Below are 22257 nucleotides of genomic sequence, written 5' to 3'. Positions count from 1 at the left end.
TTTGAAACAGCCAGTTACAAAGCGTCAAATAGCATGTGCACACAAGGAGCGTCGGCGAGCGACGAAAAACAAATAACATATCGAGATTCAATTCAATGTTTATTTCATATTCATTTCCCACCCCATACCATTTCCATTGAATAAAAATAGATTATATTTTATAATGTGGTTTTCATAACAACTGTCGTACGGACCAAAGTCATTACAGCATTTGCTTTGAACCAATCAGAACTCGCAGCACAAAGCGCGGTAAAAAAGGTAGCCGCGTGGTAAGCGCGGGAAAACGCGCGCAATCCAAGTTGGCAGCCACGGTTTTAATCTTGCTCCTGATTGGTTAAAAAACAGCAGCATGTTCGTTCTGATTGGATAAAACATGTCGCACAAGTGTTTTTTTAACTAGTAACAAATAACAGAGCCAAAACTCAAAATAATAAAAATAATCTTGAATTGATTTTCATTGATATGCTCAGTTGGGGGAATAAATGCAGTTGACAAATCCTGGAAGAATCAAACTAAATTCATCTAGCAAGAACCACGGTCATACCCGTATTATTTAGTTCTCGCTCGGGGATGTTATTCCGATGGGAAAGGCTTTGCTCCCCTGAATGGCATATACTTTTAAATTGTCAAACAAAACATGGCGCGAATACGTGCCCTCACCGCTACCACCACATTTCATACAAGTTGTGCAAAAAATGTGTTTAAATTGTGTTAAATGAAGTTTCGTTCTCCTTCTCACATAATAAATAACCGACTCAAAAACTATCAAAATTCAGACAACGGGCGCAGGAATGTAAGACCACTAGAACTAAATCCGTGAGGACGTACAAATGTTTCTGTATCCGAGGTTAAACAATTAGCTTTTGTTCTGAAATAGTGATCTAATGATCTTCTGAGTACAATGAAACCCCGTTTATCCGATAGGCCAGTAAAATCTGTCCGTTTTTATGGCGTGTCGTATTAAAGAGGTTCCAAATACAGCTAATGCAATGTAAAATCCATTACTGAGTTATAAATAACTTTTTTCACGTCTAAAAAATTGTTGCCTCCCTTCCCCCCTTCCCAGCTCTTTCCCTTGCAAAATATGTAATATCTAAAAAGAACATTTGAATTAAATTATAATTCCTCTATCAAGTTGACAATGAAGTCTGCTGCCATCTCAGGTTCCCCACCATGTTGCTGATTGAACTTTTCTCACTTGACTCAGCTGTAAGAAGAAAGAAAAAAAAAAAAAACATCACACAAACTAGACAAAACTAGACTCAAAAGACAATTATTTAAAGAATGTCCAAGCTACACCTAGTTTATGGCTGAAAAAGGCTTTTACACAAGTTTACATTCAGTGTACATTGGAGCTAAATTGGTAGAATTTTAAATTACACACTGGACGCGCCGTGGTTCACGTTGACCGTTTAGACTTGGTGTAACAAGTGTGGTTACCGTGGCGTAAACGCGGTTTAGACCACGACGTTCTAAAACGCTGTGTAAACTCCTTTTAAATAATCGATCTTTTTTAAATGTCTCGCAAGTTTACAGGAGAAGCATTAGACGCCGTTAAGAGAGAAAGTCCCATCGCACCAATGTAGATGTAGACATGTCTTAAACAAGAATTCAAAACGGAGAAATGCCTAGCTTGCCAGGTGTAGGGAGAATTTACCTCTTTAGGGCTGAACTCCAGAATGGTCCCAATAGCTGTAATCATTTGCTGCTTGACAGAGTAACTTGTGCTCATCATAAACCTTAGCACAATGTTTTTTAGATACTCTAAGTTGGCACTTTCTCGAGACCTATAAAATAAATAGAACATAAATTCAAGCAGTCATTTATCATCATTTGCAATCTGTCTCAATCTTTCCCAATCTCAACCATGTTTATGTTTTTTCTTCTACTTTTTATAAACTACTTTTTGGAGATTTCTGCAATTAAAGTAGTTAATTTTGTGCATTGCAAATCCCGCACTAGGCGTTCCCAGATTCACTTTCAACTAACAAGTCTAGGATTAGTTAATTTTGTGTTACCTGTCTCTTTCAAGTTTCCTGATTTCTTCCTTGAGCAAATTTGCTTGATCCATCAGCTTGTCACCTCTTTTTTTTTTTTTTAAAAAAAAAAACACACATCACACATTAATAGTGAAAAAAAATTAAATTGCTAGAGGTAAGCTGAGGAAGCGGTAGCCTGCAGCTTCGCGCTTCACGCTCATCCTCGCAAGTTGCATGACCCACAAAATAAACCACCTGTTCTGCAGGCTAAGAGAGCGAAAGGAAAAGACCATTTCCAAGTGCAAAACCGTTCAAATGAGAATGACTTCGATTTGCATTAAAATGAGCGAGAGGGTTGAACTCGTTTCCATAATTATGAATGGCTTTGCACAAAGACTCTTTTTGACACAGAGGCAAAGCAACTCTGAAATGGCCTGACTACAAAAATTATTACCTTATTTCAGCATCTCTCAAGGCCACTTCAAGCTCATTTTTCTGTCGCCGCATTGCTGTGCTTTCTGCTTCCCTTCTTGCTTGTTGTTGAGCATAGTGAACAAGTGAACTCTCACTGCTGCTAACCTAAAAATAGGTATGGTGGGATACTGGTTAGGGGTTAACTTCAGATCAAGATGTTTGGGTTCCCAAGTGCAACATTATTTATTAACAAATTAAACACACTTACCCCAGAAGGTTTGGACAAGAGTTGATGAACAGCGGCATCGGCTTCAGAGGACTGGGAAGAGTCCAGAGTGGCCTGGGACCCACCAGTTATCTCTACAAACTTTCTCTGATAAGAAAAGGCTGGTCTTCCTGTGCTGGTGTCAGCTGAAGGGCTACTTGAAGGGCTGCGGCTTCTTAACATTTCAATCTCTGAGTCTTTCTCCGCAACAAGGGCAAGAGTTCGTTCCCTTTGATTCAAAACCTGTCTTTCAAGTTCCTCAAGTTTTTGTTTGTAAATAGTGTCTGCGTCCTCTTTTTCATGTTTGTGTTTCTCCTCCATCAACTTGAGTGAATCTCGCAAGTTTGTGATCACCTTTTTATGATCTTGTTCTTTCACAATGTTTGCATCTTTAATCTCATCAATTTGCTTTTCCAATTCAGCATTGTCTTTTTTTAATTTCTCCAGGTTTTCCAACTGTTCACTAAGTTCCTTGAAGGATTTGTTTTTGTGAAGGGCTTGTGTCTTCACTTTGTACCTTTCAAATTCTTCTTTGAGTTGCCGCAGTTCTTGTTGACAAACCTTATGAGAAGGGTCATTGACAAAAAAGGACTCCAACTCAGACTTGCTTAGCTCTTCTAATTTTGTAAAAAGAAAAGAAAAGCAATGGTCAGAATATTACATGTACCTAGATGGTCCATCTAGTATGATCGTCTGGGTGAGGGTGGTGAAACGGACCAGGGCCTAGTTGTTCAAAGGATGGATAACACTATCCACCGGATAAATCGCTATCCAGTGGATAACTGTCGTACAAAACCCTCTTTGCCACCCTTTGAACAACTTGGGCCAGACTTATAACATCATTTACTGATGAATAACGTTTCACTTGACTCTGGAGATGACTTCCGTTCAAGTTGTTGAAACGTCAGTCACCAAGAACAGTACTACTCTCACCTGGACGACCACACTGGATAAACTACTAATACTTCTGGGTTTAAACCATTTAGTACAATAATAGCTCCATCAACTTGTCTGGAACAACTTACACTACTTTGTAAATTTGAAAACACTTTTAATTAGTAAAAGGGGCAGATCAAGAAAAATCGTAAAGAGGGGACCCTCAATGCCCCCCCTCCCTCTAAGTCCATGCCTGAGTCAGGATTTTTTGTAGTGTATCTAAAAAAAGAACACTATCCGTACCCAAATCCAGTGGCTTGTCTGAAGAATTCATAGCAATCTTGAGCAATCCTCTCAGCTTAAAAACTTGCTTTTTCAATTCTTCTGGTGTTTCATCTTCTCCCAATTCTCTTTCATTGTCTGGCATTTGATTCTCATCTATGCTTATCTGTCTTGTTAATGTAGCATTTTCCACATCCAGCTTCTGTAGGCGTTCTCTTAGCTTCTGAATGGCTTGCTGGTCTTGAAGTCTGAGCTTTTCATAGTTTCCAACAACTTCTGACAACTCTGAGAGCTTCACCTCTGTTTTGAAAAAGAAAAATGAAGCAAGAAAACTCAATTTTTCTAGTAAGGGCACAATGCTCTTACTGAATGATTCCCAACATTACATCATGATCATAACCGTTATTTGAATGTCAGGAACTTCTAGCATGCCTTTTAGGAGGCCCACTGGACCTTGCTAGGCTTTGTGGCTTACAATGTAAAATCATTTCACATTTCTTATCTTAGTTGAAGTAATAGAATATGGTGGTTCTATGTTTACCCAAGAAAACTCAAACTGTTGAGTTGATATCTCCTAAACTAAAACTGTGTTTTCATCAGGCTATGAAAACACATTTAAATTATGCAATTATTTGTAATGATTTTTCATTTCCTTTCTTTTGTACTAATGTCCAAGGTTCCAAAAACTGAATTTTTCAGACGTGGCTGGGCCACGTCAGAATGTTTGTGTGAAATGGTTGCAGAGCATTCTCGTCCCATAGCCTTTTCGTTTCTCTTAGCCGGCTAGACACGAGAAAACAAAGGGCTCTGGGGACTTAGGATTTTTGAATTAATTCGAATTTTTTTGATTGGTTGTTTGGAACAAAGAATTCCTAAACGCAAGTCGAAAACATAACAACGCTCTCATACATTCTTTGAAACGTCATGACTGCATACATGAAGACTGGAAGTCCTAGAATTTAGGACTGGATATCCTGTGTCCCCAGAGCCCTTCGTTTTCTCGTGCCAAGGCCCAACCGGTTAAGAGAAACGAAAAGGCTATGGGGACGAGAATGGTTCAGAGCAAAGAAATATAACCACAGACACATACCCAAATCTGCCACTCTGCACTCTTCCAAACTTGTAATAATCCTCAATCTTTCTTCAGCTTCATTAGCTCTCTTCTGCTCCCTTATAACAGCCTCTGCATGTTCTTTCTTCATCTTGGACATCTCAGACTGCAACTGAACCAACAATGGAGAAGGTTGTGAGGAAGCTCTCTCTGCCTCTTTCAACCTTTTTTGAACGCCTTGTAACTCAAACTGCAGCTGAGAGATTTGTCTTTCATACTCCTCTGTTTTGCTTCCAGGTGATCTTTTTGCCAGTACGATCTGTTCTTTAGCGTCTTCTAGTTGCTGCTCAAGGTCTTCCTTTGCAGAGCGCTCTGTTGACACCAGCATTTGAAGTTCACGCAGCATGAGGACATGGTTATTTTGCTCTTCTTCGCGGGCTTGCTGTTCATGTCTCATGCGTAGCTTGAGCTGTGAATGATAAGATAAAATATTTTTTGATAACCATATATTCCTTATTGAATAATCACAAATTCACCTCCTTTGAAGAAAAATACTAGAAAAAAACTTCTTTCTCCAATAATAACCTAACTGCTCCACTGTCAAATTACATTCTCTAAATATTCAATTATATTGCAGCTAAGCTTTTATTTGTTGATCAAGCAAGACCCTGAGGATGATGGGAAGATACTTTAGAATATTGTCATCATTTGGTCAATGATGACCTTTAAAAATTTAATATTTACAATTTCCTTGTCAGGAACCAGACCTGTTAATTTGTGAGCCTCTCTATGGGTACCCACGGTCTTCGTTTTCTTCGCAATTTTTGTGCAAATCTTCGGGGTTTTTTAAAGCAGATCTTCGTTTTATCTTCGTTCGGTTTTTTTTTTTTTCGTGAATTGTGGTCAAATGCCAAAATTCAGAAATTACAGATATTTTCTGTAATGTTTATGAGTTTTGACAGTTTTATATCTGAGTATTTAATTTGATCACGAGAATCATTGGTCAATTTTTGATCTTCGCTTTAATCTTGACTTTGTTTTTTCTGCGGTGGTCTTCGCGTCTTCGATTTCTTCGGAAATACCCATAGAAAGGCTCATTTGGGGAGAAGGGATTTGACCAAACAAGGCATTTTCTTCTCTTCACTCTGTACACAAAGCTAACTATTGATAATTTAATATGAACCTCTTGAAGCTGTTCCTCAAGTGTTTCTACAATCTTGTTCAGCTTCTCTGTTTCTTCTTCATACTCTTTGACTTTAGCTTCATGATCTTGCTAATGGATGACATGATGGTCAAATAAGGGTGAAAAGTAAGCAAACCACAAGTGTAAGAGTCAAGCACAGAAAACATGTAAATGAATTCAAAATCAACAGAAAGTTGTGCTCTTTAAAAATTGTATTTGTCTTTAAAATGAAGATGAAATTTTCTTATAGGAAATAATCATACCATCATTTTCTTTTTGTCTGCCTGGTAGCTGGCTTCCATCTTTGATTTTTGCTGCATGACAGTTGCAAGTGATGCACTGAGAGTCGCAATCTTCTCTTGTTGTGCTTCCAACTCAGCCTGCTCTGGTGAACCATTTTCCTAAAAATTATTATTAAAGGCAGATGAAAAACAGTTCAAAATTACATGCTTCCATAATTTAAATAACAAGAATTCCTTACAGCAATATTCTAAATCCACAGAGTCCCAGTAGCTCAGTGGTAGAGCATCCGTCCTAGAACACGGAGGGTCGTGGGTTCAAATCCCATCTGGAACTCGGAATTTTTTTTTTCGAGTTTTTCAGTTAATGCAAAATTTATCATGCTATATTTCTACATAAAGACTCACTTGGGCGGCACAAATATTATATATGAATTATGAAGAATTATATCAATTGGCTTTTACTGGTACATGTACATGTATTCATAAAATCTACACGTTACAATAGAATCCCAATTTCTCAAACCTCTAAGGGAAATGAAAATTGGTTCGAGAATCAGGGGTGAAATTGCCGTGTTGACTGAGGGAAGGGGAACATCTTTTGGTCCAAGTTATCTGGAGGTTCAAGAAATCTAGGGTTTGAGAAATCAGGATTCCACTGTATTTGATACATTAGGGTTATCATAGATTAGGCTTCAGTCTATACTAGAGGATTGCCCTATGCACATAATTTATGTCAAACCTTGTCTTCACTCGACTGTTCTCCATGCTCCACTTCATCTTCTTTTATTGCTAGAGGATGATCCAACACTCCCTCCTTCTGTGTTCCTTCCTCTTGTAAAGGACTTGTAGCACCTTCACCTTTGCTTGCACTGTTAGTGTTCTTCTCAATTTCCGCACTTTCATTTTGATCTTTGCCTTCAGCTGCTTCCTTCTTGTGAGTGCTTTTTGTTGATTGGTTATTGCTGGTTGTCAAAACATTAACACTTGCTTCTAATGCTTCTTTTTCTTGCAACAAATTTTTGTAGGCACGGACAACATCTGAAGAGAAAATAAAGAAAGTATATCCTTTACTATATTTTGCAGATATCTGTAGTAAGTCAAAAGGCCATTAGAGACCATGCTATACTCAATGTCCTGGCAGTACTTCAAGGTATTCAAGGAACTTACAAGACTTGAACATAATGATTCATAAATACATTTTCTTTCCCCCCCCCCCCCCCCCCTATATCCCCAGTGCATTTATAGTACTAAATGACCCACAGTGCTATGTCAGTTCCTTGACACAGTGATAGGGCACTAACTGAACATAGCCTAATACATTTGAGAAATTTGACATCTGTGATTCAAACACAATTTTACCTACAAATGTGATAGACCTTTTTGCGTGCTGTACTAGCAGAAGAATTATGGAATGTAATTGCAATGATCTTTGTTCCAGGAAGGTATATTGTCTTGGACATCAAACCTTTCGTTACTGTCGATTTTGTTGTCGTCCTTGATTAAATTCCTTTACAGTAATCATCGCTGATTAAATACAGTAAAATATAAACTACGTACAGAACGGGCTCCAGCTGTTGTCGCAGGGTCACCCAGTTTAAACTTTAAAACTTTCAACAAATCCTCACCTCTAAGCCTTGTTTCGTATCGTACAAGTTGTTCTTTCTGTGCCTCTACAATTTTAATAAGTTCAAATCTTGATTTCTTCTCCATAAACGCGTGAAAATTTCACAGTTGTGGCCTCAGCCTAACAGCGTCAGATGTCATCATCACTACAGCCCGCTTTTAATACAACTCAAATGACAAAATAAGTCATTTGGTGAGTCCAAAATCACCAGAACATAATCCTAAAGCTTCGTGTATCCTTCTGTTGTCTTTTCAACTAAAAAGGGTGCCTATTTCAATGATATTTTCACCACGAAAGAATCAAATTTCCAAATATTTTGCACGTTCTAAAAATCGACCAGGCGTGTTCGACACGTATGTTTACATCAACAACCGCGGAAAGACTGGTTCAGGACTTCATATAGTGTTGCACGAAGGGTCACATAGTGCTCCTTGTCGTCACGTGACTAGAAAGTTAATATGGCGGCCGCCCAAAATGCAGGAACAAACAGCATAACGAAAGTTTTGGAGAGTATATGCCGGGAAAGGCGAAGAGAACATCTCGATAAAGAAAGTGAAGGTAAGTTTAATGCTTACAGATTGACATAGAGTAATTTATGGGTGGAAAAATGGGTAACTTTCGTTTATTTGGCTCGTAGAATTGTTCCGATTTGCGGCATGTTGAAATCGTGTGTGTTGATAAAAAAAAAAAAAGGAAAGTGACATTTATGCGGCTGTTTTTTTATGCTGCAAATGTTTTTTTAGTGCTAATTAATTAAAATAAAAGGGAAATTGTTAGAATTTATTTTTGAGGCTATTCAGCTGAACAAAGGCCTGGTTTCTCAATGTCGGAAGCTCATTACACAATATACATGTAATAATAATCAAAGGCCTATAGCTGTTTATACATGTAAGCTTGATTAAGCTCACATGTATAATTAGGTTAATAATTAGGTTAATTTATCATTCATGTAGATTGCTGATAAGTGGGTGGGAAACTTTGATACGACTCATGGTGTGTTACAAAGGCAGTCCATAGATAGACCATAGTCCAGAGGGCTTTCGTTACTTTTAAGGGACTTGCACTATATAGGGAAAACAATTGTCTAAATGCACACACGAAATGGAGTTTACAAAAGTAGTGCTACGCAAGTGATACAGTTATCAATTTCAAAAAAAGTGCTGCCCTTACTAATAAATAAAAGCTAACTGCAAGCAAACCAGAGTGGAACTTACTGCAAGCAAACCAGAGTGGAACTAACCTCAAGCAAACTGGCGTGGAACTAGCTGCAAGCAAACTGAAGAACAAACGTGATGTGTTTTTTCAATAAATTTGTCATTTTGCGCGTATGTCGCTTTTACATTTTGCCCATTTTGCCCAATTGCGTGTATCAGTTGTTTTCCTATAGAGTGCGAGTCCCTTAAAAGTATTGAAAGCCGTCCAGAGTGCATGCCCCCCTTTCATTTTTATCTTTAATTGTGTAACAAGATTACCATTTCTTTTGTACTTTGTCTTGGTCTTATAAAAAAATGTGCATGATAAATTAAATGAAAAATTATAAGTTTTGCTTATTTTCTTATCATTTCTGCAGAGGGATTTATTGTGCTGGCCATTGAGTCTTTCTGGACAAGGCTTTTCTCACAGTATTTTGTTTATAATGATGATGAAACAAGGGATGATCTTCTGTTCTATGTAAAAGGAAAAAGTACCAATAAAGATGGAAAAGTAGAAAAGGAACAAGCAGAGGTATGCGTTAGTCATGTTTAGTCTTGTATTTGGCACTCAAAGCTGTGCTATAAGAATAATATTATTGCAGTGCGCCCAAAGGCTCTATTATAAGAAATCTTGGGTGCCCAGCTCTTAAAAGCTTTCATGATAGCAAAGTTATTCAAGTCGCCCAAAGGCAAAAGTAAGAGCCTGTTGCATCCGGGCTCTGCTAGAGCACAGCTCTGTTGGCACTGAGTATTTTATAAATTATTGTGAGACAAGAGTTGCATCTTATGATACTGCTCAAAATAAATTTACCCTTCTTTTTCTTGGTATGAGTCATAGTTTCTCCCAAAATAAGTCTCAATTCTTCTGATATCAGTCTTGCTTACTTCTTGCAAGACTTAGAATCTGTGAAGAACTGTTTAACATAAAATTATGTGCCTTAACGTTTTAAATGTCAGAGTCACACCACCTTGATCGAATTAGTGTGGTTCTAAGTTTTATGCCTGTAGAATTTTAAGTGATAAAGATTATCACCATCTGTTCCTTTTTTCGCCGTTTTTTTTACTATCCACCGGATAAATCGCTATCCAGTGGATAACTGTCGTACAAAACCCTCTTTGCTATCCATCGATTGTGATTTATCCAGTATATAGTGAAATCCACCCTTTGAACAACTGGGGCCAGACTTATCAATCATTGACTGATGAACAACATTTCACTTGACTCTGGAGACGACTTCTGTTCAAGTTGTTGAAGCAGCCACCAAGAACAGTTCCTTTCCAACTACTCTCACCCGGAAATCACACTGGATAAACTACTAACATTTTTGGGTTTAAACCATTTACTACAATAATAGCTCCATCAACTTGTCTGGAACAACTACCGTAACAATGTTTTGTAAATTTGAAAACGCTTAAGACACAGGGGCAGATTGAGAAATTTCAGAAAAAGGGGGCCGAGTAACTTGTGGCAAGATAGCAAATCCCCTCCCCCCATACCCCCTCTAAATCCCCCCTGAGTCAGGATTTTTGTAGTGATCTAAAGAAATATCCGTACCCAGATCAGAGGCTTGTCTGAAGAATCCATAGCAATCTTGAGTAATCCTCTCAGCTTAAAAACTTGTTTTTTTAATTCTTCTGGCTGTTTCACCTTCTCCCAATTCTCTTTCAGTGTCTGGCATTTGATTCTCATCTATGCTTATCTGTCTTGTTAATGTAGCGTTTTCCACATCCAGCTTCTGCAAGCGTTCTTTTAGCTTCTGAATGGCGTGCTGATCTTGAAGTCTGAGCTTTTCATAGTTTCCAACAACTTCTGACAACTCTGAGAGCTTCACCTCTGTTTTGAAAAAGAAAAAATGAAGCAAGAACTAAAACTCAATTTTTCTAGTAAGGGCACAATGCTCTTACTGAATGATTCCCAACATTACATCATCATAACCGTTATTTGAATGTCAGGAACTTCTAGCATGCCTTTTAGGGCCCACTGTGGCTTGCATGTAATATTTATTTTTATCGTAGTTGAAGTATAGAATATGGTGGTTCTATGTTTACCGATAAACTTTGAGTTGATATCTCCTAAACTAAAACTGTGTTTTCATCAGGCTTGAAAACAATTTAAATTTTATTTTATGATTTTTATATCCTTTCTTTTGTACTAATGTCAAGGTTCCAAAATGATTTTTCAAAAACTGAATTTTCCAGACGGGCTGGGCCACGTCATGCTGTGTGAAATGGTTGCAGAGCATTCTCGTCCCATAGCCTTTTCGTTTCTCTTAGCCGGCTAGGCAGGAGAAAACAAGGGCTCTGGAGACTTAGGATATTTGAATTAATTCGAATTTTTTTGATTCATTTGGTTGTTTGGAACAAAAATTCCTAAACGCAAGTCGAAAACGTAACAACGCTCTCATACGTTCTTTTGAAACGTCATGACTGCATACATGAAGACTGGAAGTCCTAATTAGACTGATATTGTCCCCAGAGCCCTTCGTTTTCTCGTGCCAAGGCCCAACCAGCTAAGAGAAACGAAAGGGCTATGGGGACGAGAATGGTTCAGAGCAAAGAAATATAACCACAGACACATACCCAAATCTGCCACTCTGCACTCTTCCAAACTTGTAATAATCCTCAATCTTTCTTCAGCTTCATTAGCTCTCTTCTGCTCCCTTATAACAGCCTCGGCATGTTCTTTCTTCATCTTAGACATCTCAGACTGCAACTGAACCAACAATGGAGAAGGTTGTGAGGAAGCTCTCTCTGCCTCTTTCAACCTTTTTTGAACGCCTTGTAACTCAAACTGCAGCTGGGAGATTTGGCGTTCATACTCCTCTGTTTTGCTTCCAGGTGATCTTTTTGCCAGTACGATCTGTTCTTTAGCGTCTTCTAGTTGCTGCTCAAGGTCTTCCTTTGCAGAGCGCTCTGTTGACACCAGCATTTGAAGTTCACGCAGCATGAGGACATGGTTATTTTGCTCTTCTTCCCGGGCTTGCTGTTCATGTCTCATGCGTAGCTTGAGCTGTGAATGATAAGATAAAATATTTTTCGATAACCATATATTTCTTATTTAATCACTCCTCCTTTGAAAAAAATATAAAAAACTTTCATAATAATACTGTCATATATTTCTTTTTTTTTGATAAGCTGAGGTGATGGGAAGATATTTTGTCATCATTTGGTCGTGACTTTAAAAATTTAATATTTAAATTTCCTTGTCGGGAACAGACCTGTTCAGTTAATTTGTGAGCCTCTCTTGGGTACCCATGGTCTTTTTTTTTCGAATTTTTTGCAAATCTTGGGGGTTTTTTAAAGAGATCTTCGTTTTATCTTTGTTCGTTTTTTTTTTCGTGAATTGTGGTCAAATGAAAATTCAGAAATTATTTTCTGTAATTTTATGAGTTTTGAGTTTTATATCTGCGTATTTAATTTATCCGAATCTGTATTATTTCGTTTATTCTTGACTTTTTTTTTCTCGGTGGTCTTCACGTCTTAGATTTCTTCGGAATACCCATAGAAAGGCTCATTTGGGGAGAAGGGATTTGACCAAACAAGGCATTTTCTTCTCTTTACTCTGTACACAAAGCTAACTATTGATAATTTAATATGAACCTCTTGAAGTTGTTCCTCAATGTTTCTACAGTCTTGTTCAGTTTCTCTGTTTCTTCTTCATGCTCCTTGACTTTAGCTTCATGATCTTGCTAATGGATGACATGATGGTTGAAAAAGGGTGAAAGAAAGCAAACCACAGGTGTAAGAGTCAAGCACAGAAAACATTGAATGAATTGACAGAAAGAATGTGCTCTTTAAAAATTATATTTTCTTTAAAATGAAGATGAAATTTCTTAAAGAATGATTACATCATTTTCTTTTTATCTGCCTGGTAGCTGGCTTCCATCTTTGATTTTTGCTGCATGACAGTTGCAAGTGATGCACTGAGAGTTGCAATCTTCTTTGTTGTGCTTCCACTCCCTGCTCTGCCTTTTCCTATTGGGTGAAATAAATTTAATCTACTTTCATCTTTGGATTTATAAAAAAAAAATTAAATCAATTTTTTTGTTTTTTTTTTCTTAAAATTATTTTTTTTGCTTTTACTTTTATTATCTGAAAATTTTCTCGGGTGACTGTTGACTGAGGGAAGGGGAACATCTTTTGGTTCAAGTTATCTGGAGGTTCAAGAAATCTAGGGTTTGAGAAATAGGATTCCACTGTATTTGATAATTAGGGTTATCATAGTTAGGCTTCAGTCTATACTAGGATGCCCTAGCATTTTAATTTTTGACTTTCTCCTCCTATTTTTATTGCTAAGATCAATCCTCTTCTCAACCTCATATTCTTCTCCTCCTTCTACTTTTTTTTCTGTTTCTTATTTTTTTTTTTACACTTAATTTTCCTAATCTCTTTCCTCAGTATTTATTAAACTTACAACTTCTAAAATCTCCCCCCCCCCCCCTACCTCCATGTTTAGCACTATACCATGCTATTAGTTCCTTGACACAGTGATAGGGCACTAACTAACATAGCCTATACATTTGAGAAATTTGACATCTGTGATTCAAACACAATTACCTAAATGATAAACTTTTGCGTGTTACTTTCAATGATCTTTGTTCCAGGAAGGTATATTGTCTTGGACATCAAACTTTCGTTACTGTCGATTTTGTTGTCGTCCTTGATTAAATTCCTTTACAGTAATCATCGCCGATTAAATACAGTAAAATATAAACTACGTACAGAACGGGCTCCAGCTGTTGTCGCAGGGTCACCCAGTATAAACTTTAAAACTTTCAACAAATCCTCACCTCTAAGCCTTGTTTCATAACGTACCAGTTGGTCTTTCTGTGCCTCTACAATTTTGATAAGTTCAAACCTTGATTTCTTCTCCATAAACGCGTGAAAATTTTACAGTTGTGGCCTCAGCCTAAACAGCGTCAGATGGCATCATCCGCTTCAGCCCGCTTTTAATTCAAATCAAATGGTAAAATAAGCCATTTGATGAGCCCGAAAACACCAAAGACAATCCTAAAGCTTAAATATCCTTCTGTTTCTTTTCAACTAAAAGGGTGCCAATTTCAGTGATATCTTCACACGAAGAAATATTCATTTTGACGTTCTAAATCGACCAGGCGTGTCGACACGTATGTTTACATCAACAACCGCGGAAAGACTGGTTCAGGACTTCATATAGTGTTGCACGAAGGGTCACTAGTGCTCCTTGTCGTCACGTGACTAGAAAGTTAATATGGCGGCCGCCCAAAATGCAGGAACAAACAGCATAACGAAAGTTTTGGAGAGTATATGCCGGGAAAGGCGAAGAGAACATCTCGATAAAGAAAGTGAAGGTAAGTTTAATGCTTACAGATTGACATAGAGTAATTTATGGGTGGAAAAATGGGTAACTTTCGTTTATTTGGCTCGTAGAATTGTTCCGATTTGCGGCATGTTGAAATCGTGTGTGTTGATAAAAAAAAAAGGAAAGTGACATTTATGCGGCTGTTTTTTTATGCTGCAAATGTTTTTTTAGTGCTAATTAATTAAAATAAAAGGGAAATTGTTAGAATTTATTTTTGAGGCTATTCAGCTGAACAAAGGCCTGGTTTCTCAGTCGGAGCTCATTACAAATATACATGTAATAATAATCAAAGGCCTATAGCTGTTTATACATGTAAGCTTGATTAAGCTCATGTATAATTAGGTTAATAATTAGGTTAATTTATCATTCATGTAGATTGCTGTAAGTGGGTGGGAAACTTTGATACGACTCAGGGTGTGTTACAAGGCAGTCCATGGATAGACCATAGTCCAGAGGGCTTTCGTTACTTTTAAGGGACTTGCACTATATAGGGAAAACAATTGTCTAAATGCACACACGAAATGGAGTTTACAAAAGTAGTGCTACGCAAGTGATACAGTTATCAATTTCAAAAAAATTGCTGCCCTTACTAATAAATAAAAGCTAACTGCAAGCAAACCAGAGTGGAACTTACTGCAAGCAAACCAGAGTGGAACTAACCTCAAGCAAACTGGCGTGGAACTAGCTGCAAGCAAACTGAAGAACAAACGTGATGTGTTTTTTCAATAAATTTGTCATTTTGCGCGTATGTCGCTTTTACATTTTGCCCATTTTGCCCTGCGTGTATCAGTTGTTTTCCTTAGAGTGCGGTCCCTTAAAAGTATTGAAAGCCGTCAGAGTGCATGCCCCCCTTTCATTTTTATCTTTAATTGTGTAACAAGATTACCATTTCTTTTGTACTTTGTCTTGGTCTTATAAAAAATGTGCATGATAAATTAAATGAAAAATTATAAGTTTTGCTTATTTTCTTATCATTTCTGCAGAGGGATTTATTGTGCTGGCCATTGAGTCTTTCTGGACAAGGCTTTTCTCACAGATTTGTTTATAATGATGATGAAACAAGGGATGATCTTCTGTTCTATGTAAAAGGAAAAAGTACCAATAAAGATGGAAAAGTAGAAAAGGAACAAGCAGAGGTATGCGTTAGTCATGTTTAGTCTTGTATTTGGCACTCAAAGCTGTGCTATAAGAATAATATTATTGCAGTGCGCCCAAGCTCTATTATAAGAAATCTTGGGTGCCCAGCTCAAAAGCTTTCATGATAGCAAAGTTATTCAAGTCGCCAAAGGCAAAAGTAGATGCCTGTTGCATCCGGGCTCTGCTAGAGCACAGCTCTGTTGGCACTGAGTATTTTATAAATTATTGTGAGACAAGAGTTGCATCTTATGATACTGCTCCAAATAAATTTGCCCTTTTTTTCTTGGTATGAGTCATATTTCTCCCAAAATAAGTCTCAATCATTCTTATGAGTCTTGTTTCTTGCAAGACTTAGAATCTGTCAAGAACTGTAATTAAATAAAATTTTGTGCCTTAACATTTTAATTGTCAGAGTCACAACCTTGAATGAATTAGTGTGGTTCTAACTTTTATCCCTGTGGAATTTTAAGTGATAAAGATTTTCACATCTGTTCTTTTTTTAATATTTTATTTTTCTTTGATTTCTAGTCTAAAATTGCAGTGTTCAGAAAAGACTCTAAAGTTCTTCCAAGGTTTGTGTGATTTTATTGTATAAGCAGAATGCATGTCTTGCTGAGTTTGTTTATATTTTAAGATTAGGTTTCAGATAAAATTTAATTAAGTTAACTAATTAAATTTTTCTTTGAATAATTTACATTTGATTTCTGATTTTTTTTTCAGCTTGGGTGATCCAGGGATTGATTGGGAAGAGTCAGTTTATCTAAACCTAATATTACATCAAGTGAGTCATGCAGATCCATAAATGTGACAATGTTTAATTGTCCTGGAATGCATAGCCATAAAAACAGGAAGTTTATGAATGTTGTAGATCAAAGACTTGGATAAATTAGTTGCCCAACCTATTGTTTTGCATCAGTGACTGACAGTAATTAAAAATAACTTAATTTTAAATTAACTAATTAACATTTAGACTACAGTTTGTAAGAGGCTATGATTGAATAGCCAATAAAGCGTAACTTGTTTTTGGACTATCATTTGCAAGTAAATTTAAAGAATAAGAGCAAGTTGACTATTGTGTTAAAATATAACTTCACTCGTTGTTCAATCACACATTTTGTATGTTTTCTTTCAAAATGAATAGAAATGGACATTGACTATTACAATCAACATGCAAATAAGCACTTCTTATTAAACTTCAATCTGTTAATTTAAGCATGATCTGAGAAAATTGTGGTTATCAAGTCTTCTATAGTCTTTTGTCTCAATTTTGAACATTATATATATAATTATTATTTACAATAAATTGACATTATTTGTAATTATAACTATTATTTTTGGCATTTTGTTGCTGTTTAGTTTGAGTACACACTGACATGTGCTATCTGCACAAAGCCTCAAGAGAAAGAAATGAGAGTTCTGAGTAGAATATCACAGGTGGGTCTGTCTGCCCCAAGAGTGATTGATGTTTTATTTCTCCCTACTTTATCAACACATTGTAAAGCCCACAGGTGATGAGAATAAAGCAATTGATCAACTTTGACATATTGTGGTAAAACTGTTGTAATTTCACAATAGAAACTGAACTTTGGGACATCTTCATTATGGTACACCTCCCTTATTACAACACGTTATTTCTGCCTGGCAAAACATTCAATCATATTATCTTTGTATCTGTAACCTCTATATTATAGGGACACTTTCTCTTTCCAAAGAATTTCCCTAAATGGAGGCTTCACTATTAATAGAAAATTTTCAAGTTCCTTTTTTTGTATTTCAAGATTTAGCCAGCTGCAAAAAAACAAAAAACTTATTTCACATGAAAGATCTTTATACTAGACTTAATGTTGTAACAGAGACAAAAGACAACTTTGAAATGTCCTAGAGCTTCTCTCTTATTATTGGTAATAAGTTACTTGATCAACATCATAAATACGACATATAGATCCTTTACAAGTTGTTATTATACATGACCATACAATGTGAAACACGGTAAATGGAGTGTGCCCATGGTGACCATAATGGAGGAGTAAAACAATAGCCAGAATGATTTTCCTTTGGGAAAAGAATTCATTTAAATGCACATATCTTTTATTGTTTGACTCCTCCAACATGGCTGCCATGAACACACTCTATACACTTTTTGTTCTGTTATACCTACAGAAGGTGTATGCTTCACCAAACAGGCGGAGGTGAGTGTTGTCATGTCCGTAACACAGTATGTTGTAATAAGTGTTTTGGAAAGACCTTGTTATTTTTTAAAAAAATTTATATATTTATTTTAAATTGACTTCCTTTCCTTACACCTATCTTCTTTTAGAATGGATTCTAAAGGAAGTTCTGCTGAGATTTCATACCCCAACATATTCTTTATTTTGGATAATTTTGAAGAGGTACGTTTCTTCTCAGTCTGTCCTTTAAAAATGATATCTGCTTTATTATCAGAACTTAAGTTTGATAAAATATTATCTTGTATACACTATCTACATGTATCTTTGTGAAGGAGGGCTGTGCTGGTTCAATTTGTGGATATACCTCTCCCATCAGTTAGTCCTTACACCAAGCAGTTGTGGGTTACAGTCAACTCTCTCTAAAACAGACACTTTTGCAACCAGCTCCAACTGTCCATCTTATAGGGAGTTTAGTCACACTGTTTAGTTACAGTAAAATACAGTTAATGGCTTATAGAGGTGTCCATCTTATAGGTCTCTGTTAAGGGAGAGTTTAGTACATATTCTGTGCTGAACCTTTGTTAGTTCTTGCCTTGGTTATGAACATTTCTCGTCAAAACTGAAACGACATTTTGTGTTTTCAAATCTCTTGTTAATCATGCAACTGTTTACATTTTTCCAACAGACATTCAGAGACTTTTCACTGCAGGAAAATGAAATGGTCTGTGTGGAGTTAGTGGCCAAAGATAAGGTACTTGTTATGATTTGTTGCATTCCATAATAATGATTTATTTTCATTGTGTTTATGTTCAGAGGTGCGACACATGTACTTGTTGTTTTTTTACTTGTGCACTTTGCCATTGGTACGTGCACAACAAGCATCAGTTTGCTATGGTGTATGTTGTATGTAACGCATAAAAATTCATAACTTCATAAAATCTATGCCTTTGTCTTGTAGACTGAATCAGTGGAAGGAGTTATCTTCTTGGGATCCATAAGATATGAATCACTCAAAAAGGTTTATGATGGACGGGTAAGTGTGCTGTTAATAAAAGCAGTTATTAATGATAAAATACTAAAATCAATGCTAGACTGTGTTTTAATGTTTTCAAGTTCAATAATTCCAATCAAGCACATGCAACTCTTGACAGTAGAACATTGTCCAACATTAGGTAAAGGTAATGTAAGGAACTTTATTTTTCCAGGGTAGCCAATTCAGCAACGAGCCTGGTATCCATAGGGGCCGTGGGACAATAAAATTATGTACAATATAAAAATGTTAAAAATTTAATTGTTGATTGATTTTAGGTTTGCTATTTTCCTCAAGTCACTGAAAAAAAGTAGTTTATACAAGTTGATCAGGTTGAGAAATGACTACTGTATTATAATGATGTTGGCTTGTTTGTTCTTGTGGTTGCAGGCCAGTGTAGCCAGTAAAGTGGCTCGTAAAGTATCCATGGGATGGTGGAGAGGACCGGCTAATGTAGAGTTCATCAAAATGAAAGGCCCCGGTGGTAAAGGTCACGCAGAGATGGCAATCACACAACAGAGGGGACTGGAGGAGAGAAGTGGTTTAGAGGACACAGAAAACAGTGACTGGTAGGATTGTGGTGTTATTTTTGTAAATCAGTGTCTAAACTGAAGAGCAATAATGTGACTTTTCAGCCATGTTAATTTTCTTTCCTTAGAATGTACAGTTCTGTACTTTGTATATGTTTGTTTTAAAATTTTCATTTACCAGTTAATGAGTTTGATTGTGATACTGAATATGAGACAATGAAAAATTAAAATCAAACTGGTGTGAACAATAATCTAAACCAAAAATAAATTTAAACCACCACATATACCAACCTAAAATCACTTATGGTGCCGTGATTCATGCTTTTCCTTTCAGGAGAACATGTTCTGACTGTGGAGAAAGAACTTCTTCCTCCCTAACCAATCGCCAAATGCCTGTTCAGGATGAAAAGTGTTCTTGTGGAGTGCAGCCCGGATACAATGATTATCCCAGATGGACTGTAGGACTTGACGGCACAAGATACAGTGAAACCAGTCCAGACAAAAAGAAAAAAGGTTTCATTGATATAAATTATTTATGATTGTGCATTTGTATTTGTTGAATTCTTTGTCCATGGTTTCAGCTTACTACGGTACTTTTGGATAAAATCGGTGACATGGTTCCTTTCAACTACGCCATTTTGAAGAAGAAATTAGATTCCCAATGTTGGTATTGTTTTGCATTGATCATTGTTTGAAACCCTTCAGAATTTGTTCTTGATCTGGCAGTCATTACACTGTATGAATGTTTAGTCCAACTAGAATGAAGTAGTTGTTGTCAATGCACAAATGATAATTTAAAAAAAATGTCAATATATTAAATTCATTTTTTGTGTGTGTTAATTAGGTTTATTATCGCCTTCACAGCAATGGATGAAATTCAGGTACATTTTAAATACTAAGTTAGATGACTTACAAATTAAAATTGATTTAATATGAATAAAATATGCTTTCAGACAGCTTAGAATGTGGCTTTTAGCTACAGAGCAAGTTTTTGTGTATATTTTTGGTTCTGACCTCAATTTTATAATTATTTTTAACAGTTGTGTTATAAATTCTTCTTATCCCCCAGAAAGAAAAATCTAAGCAGTCTTGCGCTTTCGGCATACCTAACATATGTTACACTACCTTGGAATAAAATTATGAAAGGTGAGTTCATGAATTAAGTACTTTCATTGATGATGGCTTTTTGCAAAATTTTTCATTTTGGTATTACAAAATTTGTAAATTCATTTGACAAATGGAATTTTTTGTTACCTAACCTTGTCCCATACTAAGTGATGCACAAGGCACCAAAAAGTATGTTTGTTTGTGATGTAAGGATTTATAATTTACTAAATGTACAATCTTTAATATTATTTATCTCTGTTGCAGATATCTTGGAAGTGAGACAACCTCCTATTTTATCCTAGCATTAAATAGTTCTTATACAGTATGTACAAATTCCAAATATTATTTATCTATTATCAATAATAATACTATAACAAACACTGGCCTTTATAATTTTCAAGAAAGTGCTTCAAGTATTTTCATTCTCAAACTGTCAAATATTTTTTTTTTTTTGAAAGTGATTTCAAGAAAATGTGATTTTTATACAAAATAAATTATGCGGTAGTTAAGAAGTCAACATTTTAATTTAGCATAGTTGATTGAATATTAGTGCTTATCTTTGAATAATTATATCAGGTGGGCACACAAAAATATTTAACAGAGAAAGCAGAAGTGATCAAATCGATAGGTGCCAAGTCAAACCCCCCTATAGAACATGTTTTAAAGTAGCTTCTTTGGGATGTGTCCATTTTGTGAAAATCAGGATTAGATTAGCACTGCTGAGCAGTCTATAATATTTTAAACTGGGTATTTGTTTTTAAAATTTATTTAGCATCAAGGTAGCATCTGGTAGCATCAAGCAAGAAGCAAAACATGTGAAAAAAAAAATCAATGGTCATGTAAAATTTGGACATGAAGCAGGAACCCCTAGTCTCTTCCAGCCATTATTAAAATTTTGGGCTCATCATGCAATGCTCAGCCCAAACAATGGCTGTTTACTAAACTAACAAGTCTCTTGCTTGATGACACATGGAGCAAAAAAAGGTCTGCTCACAGCATCTACTTAGACTTAGAGATAATTTATTAAGTGCAGTTTTATTTTAATCTAATGGACATCAAAGATACATAGTACTTTTCATTATCGAATAGAAATGTGTACAGAAAGCTACGTAGCAGAAGCCGTTTGCACACATTGCAGGCCTATGGTGCTTGGTAGTAATTTTTGTAAACCAATGGAAGCCTAAACACTTTTTGTTATTGAAATGGCAGGGAACATTTCAACTCTAGCTCTTTGACTTGGGAATGAAAGGAAACAAGTTGACCATATTCTGATAACTACCATATTGGCATATAATTCTATATTTTAAACTACAGTATTGTACATAAAAAAATTATATTATCAAAAAAAATCATTATTTTTGATATGGACTATCATAACAAAAAACTGCTGAGCAAAGTGTCAATGGTTTATTTACCACTATTTATCATTCACATAGAATATAAAAAAATGCTGCATACACTTTATTTAGAGAATTAAATTTGCATAGCAGAAAAAGGTAGAATTTTTTAAAACAATTCACTGCGTCGATACTTGATTTTGAGTTGTTTTGGAAATTCTATTAAAGAATTAGATTTAATACATACAACTTATACCCCACCCACTACTGGACATGTGTAGTTGAACCAAGTTTCTTAAATTCATTTAATTCATCAAGCTAAACAAGGAAATCACAATGCAACAGTTTTTACAACTTAAGAGTGATTTCAGTTAACCCGTGAAATAGTTATTACACTTTTAGATACTATTAGACACTAATTCCATTATTTTCTTTTGTTTCCTTTTGACTATTATGCACAAACTGCTAGATATTGTTTCACGGGTTAAATGAAATCAC

At 36.0% G+C, this 22257-nt stretch overlaps 3 protein-coding genes, 1 long non-coding RNA gene and 1 other non-coding gene across 7 annotated transcripts; 3 read left to right on the top strand and 2 right to left on the bottom strand.

Moving 5' to 3' along the window:
* Positions 1–82: 82 nt before the first annotated feature.
* Positions 83–14148, bottom strand: LOC144632900 (GRIP and coiled-coil domain-containing protein 1-like). 2 transcript variants are annotated; one of them, XM_078491659.1, is made up of 11 exons: positions 13900–14148; positions 7032–7330; positions 6314–6451; positions 6051–6140; positions 4907–5336; positions 3838–4116; positions 2662–3275; positions 2434–2558; positions 2019–2084; positions 1658–1787; positions 83–1207 (listed from the first exon to the last, which is right to left on the bottom strand). In XM_078491659.1, exons 1-11 carry the CDS (start codon positions 13982–13984, stop codon positions 1160–1162), a joined length of 2304 nt encoding a protein of 767 aa, XP_078347785.1. In that variant the 5' UTR covers positions 13985–14148; the 3' UTR covers positions 83–1159. The 2 variants fall into 2 exon arrangements, with proteins under 2 accessions (XP_078347785.1, XP_078347784.1); XM_078491658.1 differs by lacking the exon at positions 13900–14148 and adding an exon at positions 7918–8143.
* On the top strand, positions 6554–6626 carry Trnal-uag (transfer RNA leucine (anticodon UAG)). Its single transcript has one exon. It is a non-coding gene; the product is annotated as a tRNA-Leu (tRNA).
* On the top strand, positions 8250–21158 carry LOC144632906 (uncharacterized protein KIAA0930 homolog). The gene is made up of 14 exons (XM_078491668.1): positions 8250–8474; positions 9487–9641; positions 16116–16159; positions 16308–16368; positions 16944–17021; positions 17748–17776; positions 17905–17977; positions 18441–18506; positions 18714–18788; positions 19176–19354; positions 19650–19828; positions 20160–20196; positions 20385–20461; positions 20687–21158. The coding sequence occupies exons 1-14, from the start codon at positions 8375–8377 to the stop codon at positions 20722–20724; spliced, it is 1191 nt and encodes a 396-aa protein (XP_078347794.1). The 5' UTR covers positions 8250–8374; the 3' UTR covers positions 20725–21158.
* LOC144632904 (GRIP and coiled-coil domain-containing protein 1-like) lies at positions 10681–12982 on the bottom strand. Of its 2 annotated transcripts, XM_078491666.1 has the most exons (4): positions 12958–12982; positions 12710–12799; positions 11690–12119; positions 10681–10943 (listed from the first exon to the last, which is right to left on the bottom strand). In XM_078491666.1, the coding sequence occupies exons 3-4, from the start codon at positions 12105–12107 to the stop codon at positions 10720–10722; spliced, it is 642 nt and encodes a 213-aa protein (XP_078347792.1). In that variant the 5' UTR covers positions 12108–12119; positions 12710–12799; positions 12958–12982; the 3' UTR covers positions 10681–10719. The 2 variants fall into 2 exon arrangements, with proteins under 2 accessions (XP_078347792.1, XP_078347793.1); XM_078491667.1 differs by lacking the exon at positions 12958–12982 and having other exon boundaries at positions 12710–12931.
* On the top strand, positions 14329–15569 carry LOC144632905 (uncharacterized). The gene is made up of 2 exons (XR_013566962.1): positions 14329–14439; positions 15434–15569. It is a non-coding gene; the product is annotated as an uncharacterized LOC144632905 (long non-coding RNA).
* Positions 21159–22257: the final 1099 nt, after the last annotated feature.

The sequence above is a fragment of the Oculina patagonica genome, chromosome 12 (assembly GCF_052425735.1).
Source record: "Oculina patagonica isolate OP01 chromosome 12, crgOcupat, whole genome shotgun sequence".
NCBI classification, from domain to species: Eukaryota; Metazoa; Cnidaria; class Anthozoa; order Scleractinia; family Oculinidae; genus Oculina; species Oculina patagonica.
This window is presented reverse-complemented; position numbering and strand designations above follow the sequence as displayed.

Coding starts and splice junctions, on each gene's coding strand:
- LOC144632906 (XM_078491668.1), top strand. CDS start 8,375: ATGGCGGCCGCCCAAAATGCAGGAACAAACAGCATAACGAAAGTTTTG. Junction 8,475..9,486: donor TCTCGATAAAGAAAGTGAAG/GTAAGTTTAATG, acceptor TCATTTCTGCAG/AGGGATTTATTGTGCTGGCC. Junction 16,160..16,307: donor GACTCTAAAGTTCTTCCAAG/GTTTGTGTGATT, acceptor TTTTTTTTTCAG/CTTGGGTGATCCAGGGATTG.
- LOC144632904 (XM_078491666.1), bottom strand. CDS start 12,107: ATGAGACATGAACAGCAAGCCCGGGAAGAAGAGCAAAATAACCATGTC. Junction 10,944..11,689: donor GTGCAGAGTGGCAGATTTGG/GTATGTGTCTGT, acceptor TTTTCAAAACAG/AGGTGAAGCTCTCAGAGTTG.
- LOC144632900 (XM_078491659.1), bottom strand. CDS start 13,984: ATGGAGAAGAAATCAAGGTTTGAACTTATCAAAATTGTAGAGGCACAG. Junction 6,452..7,031: donor AACAGTCGAGTGAAGACAAG/GTTTGACATAAA, acceptor AATAATTTTTAG/GAAAATGGTTCACCAGAGCA. Junction 4,117..4,906: donor GTGCAGAGTGGCAGATTTGG/GTATGTGTCTGT, acceptor TTTTCAAAACAG/AGGTGAAGCTCTCAGAGTTG.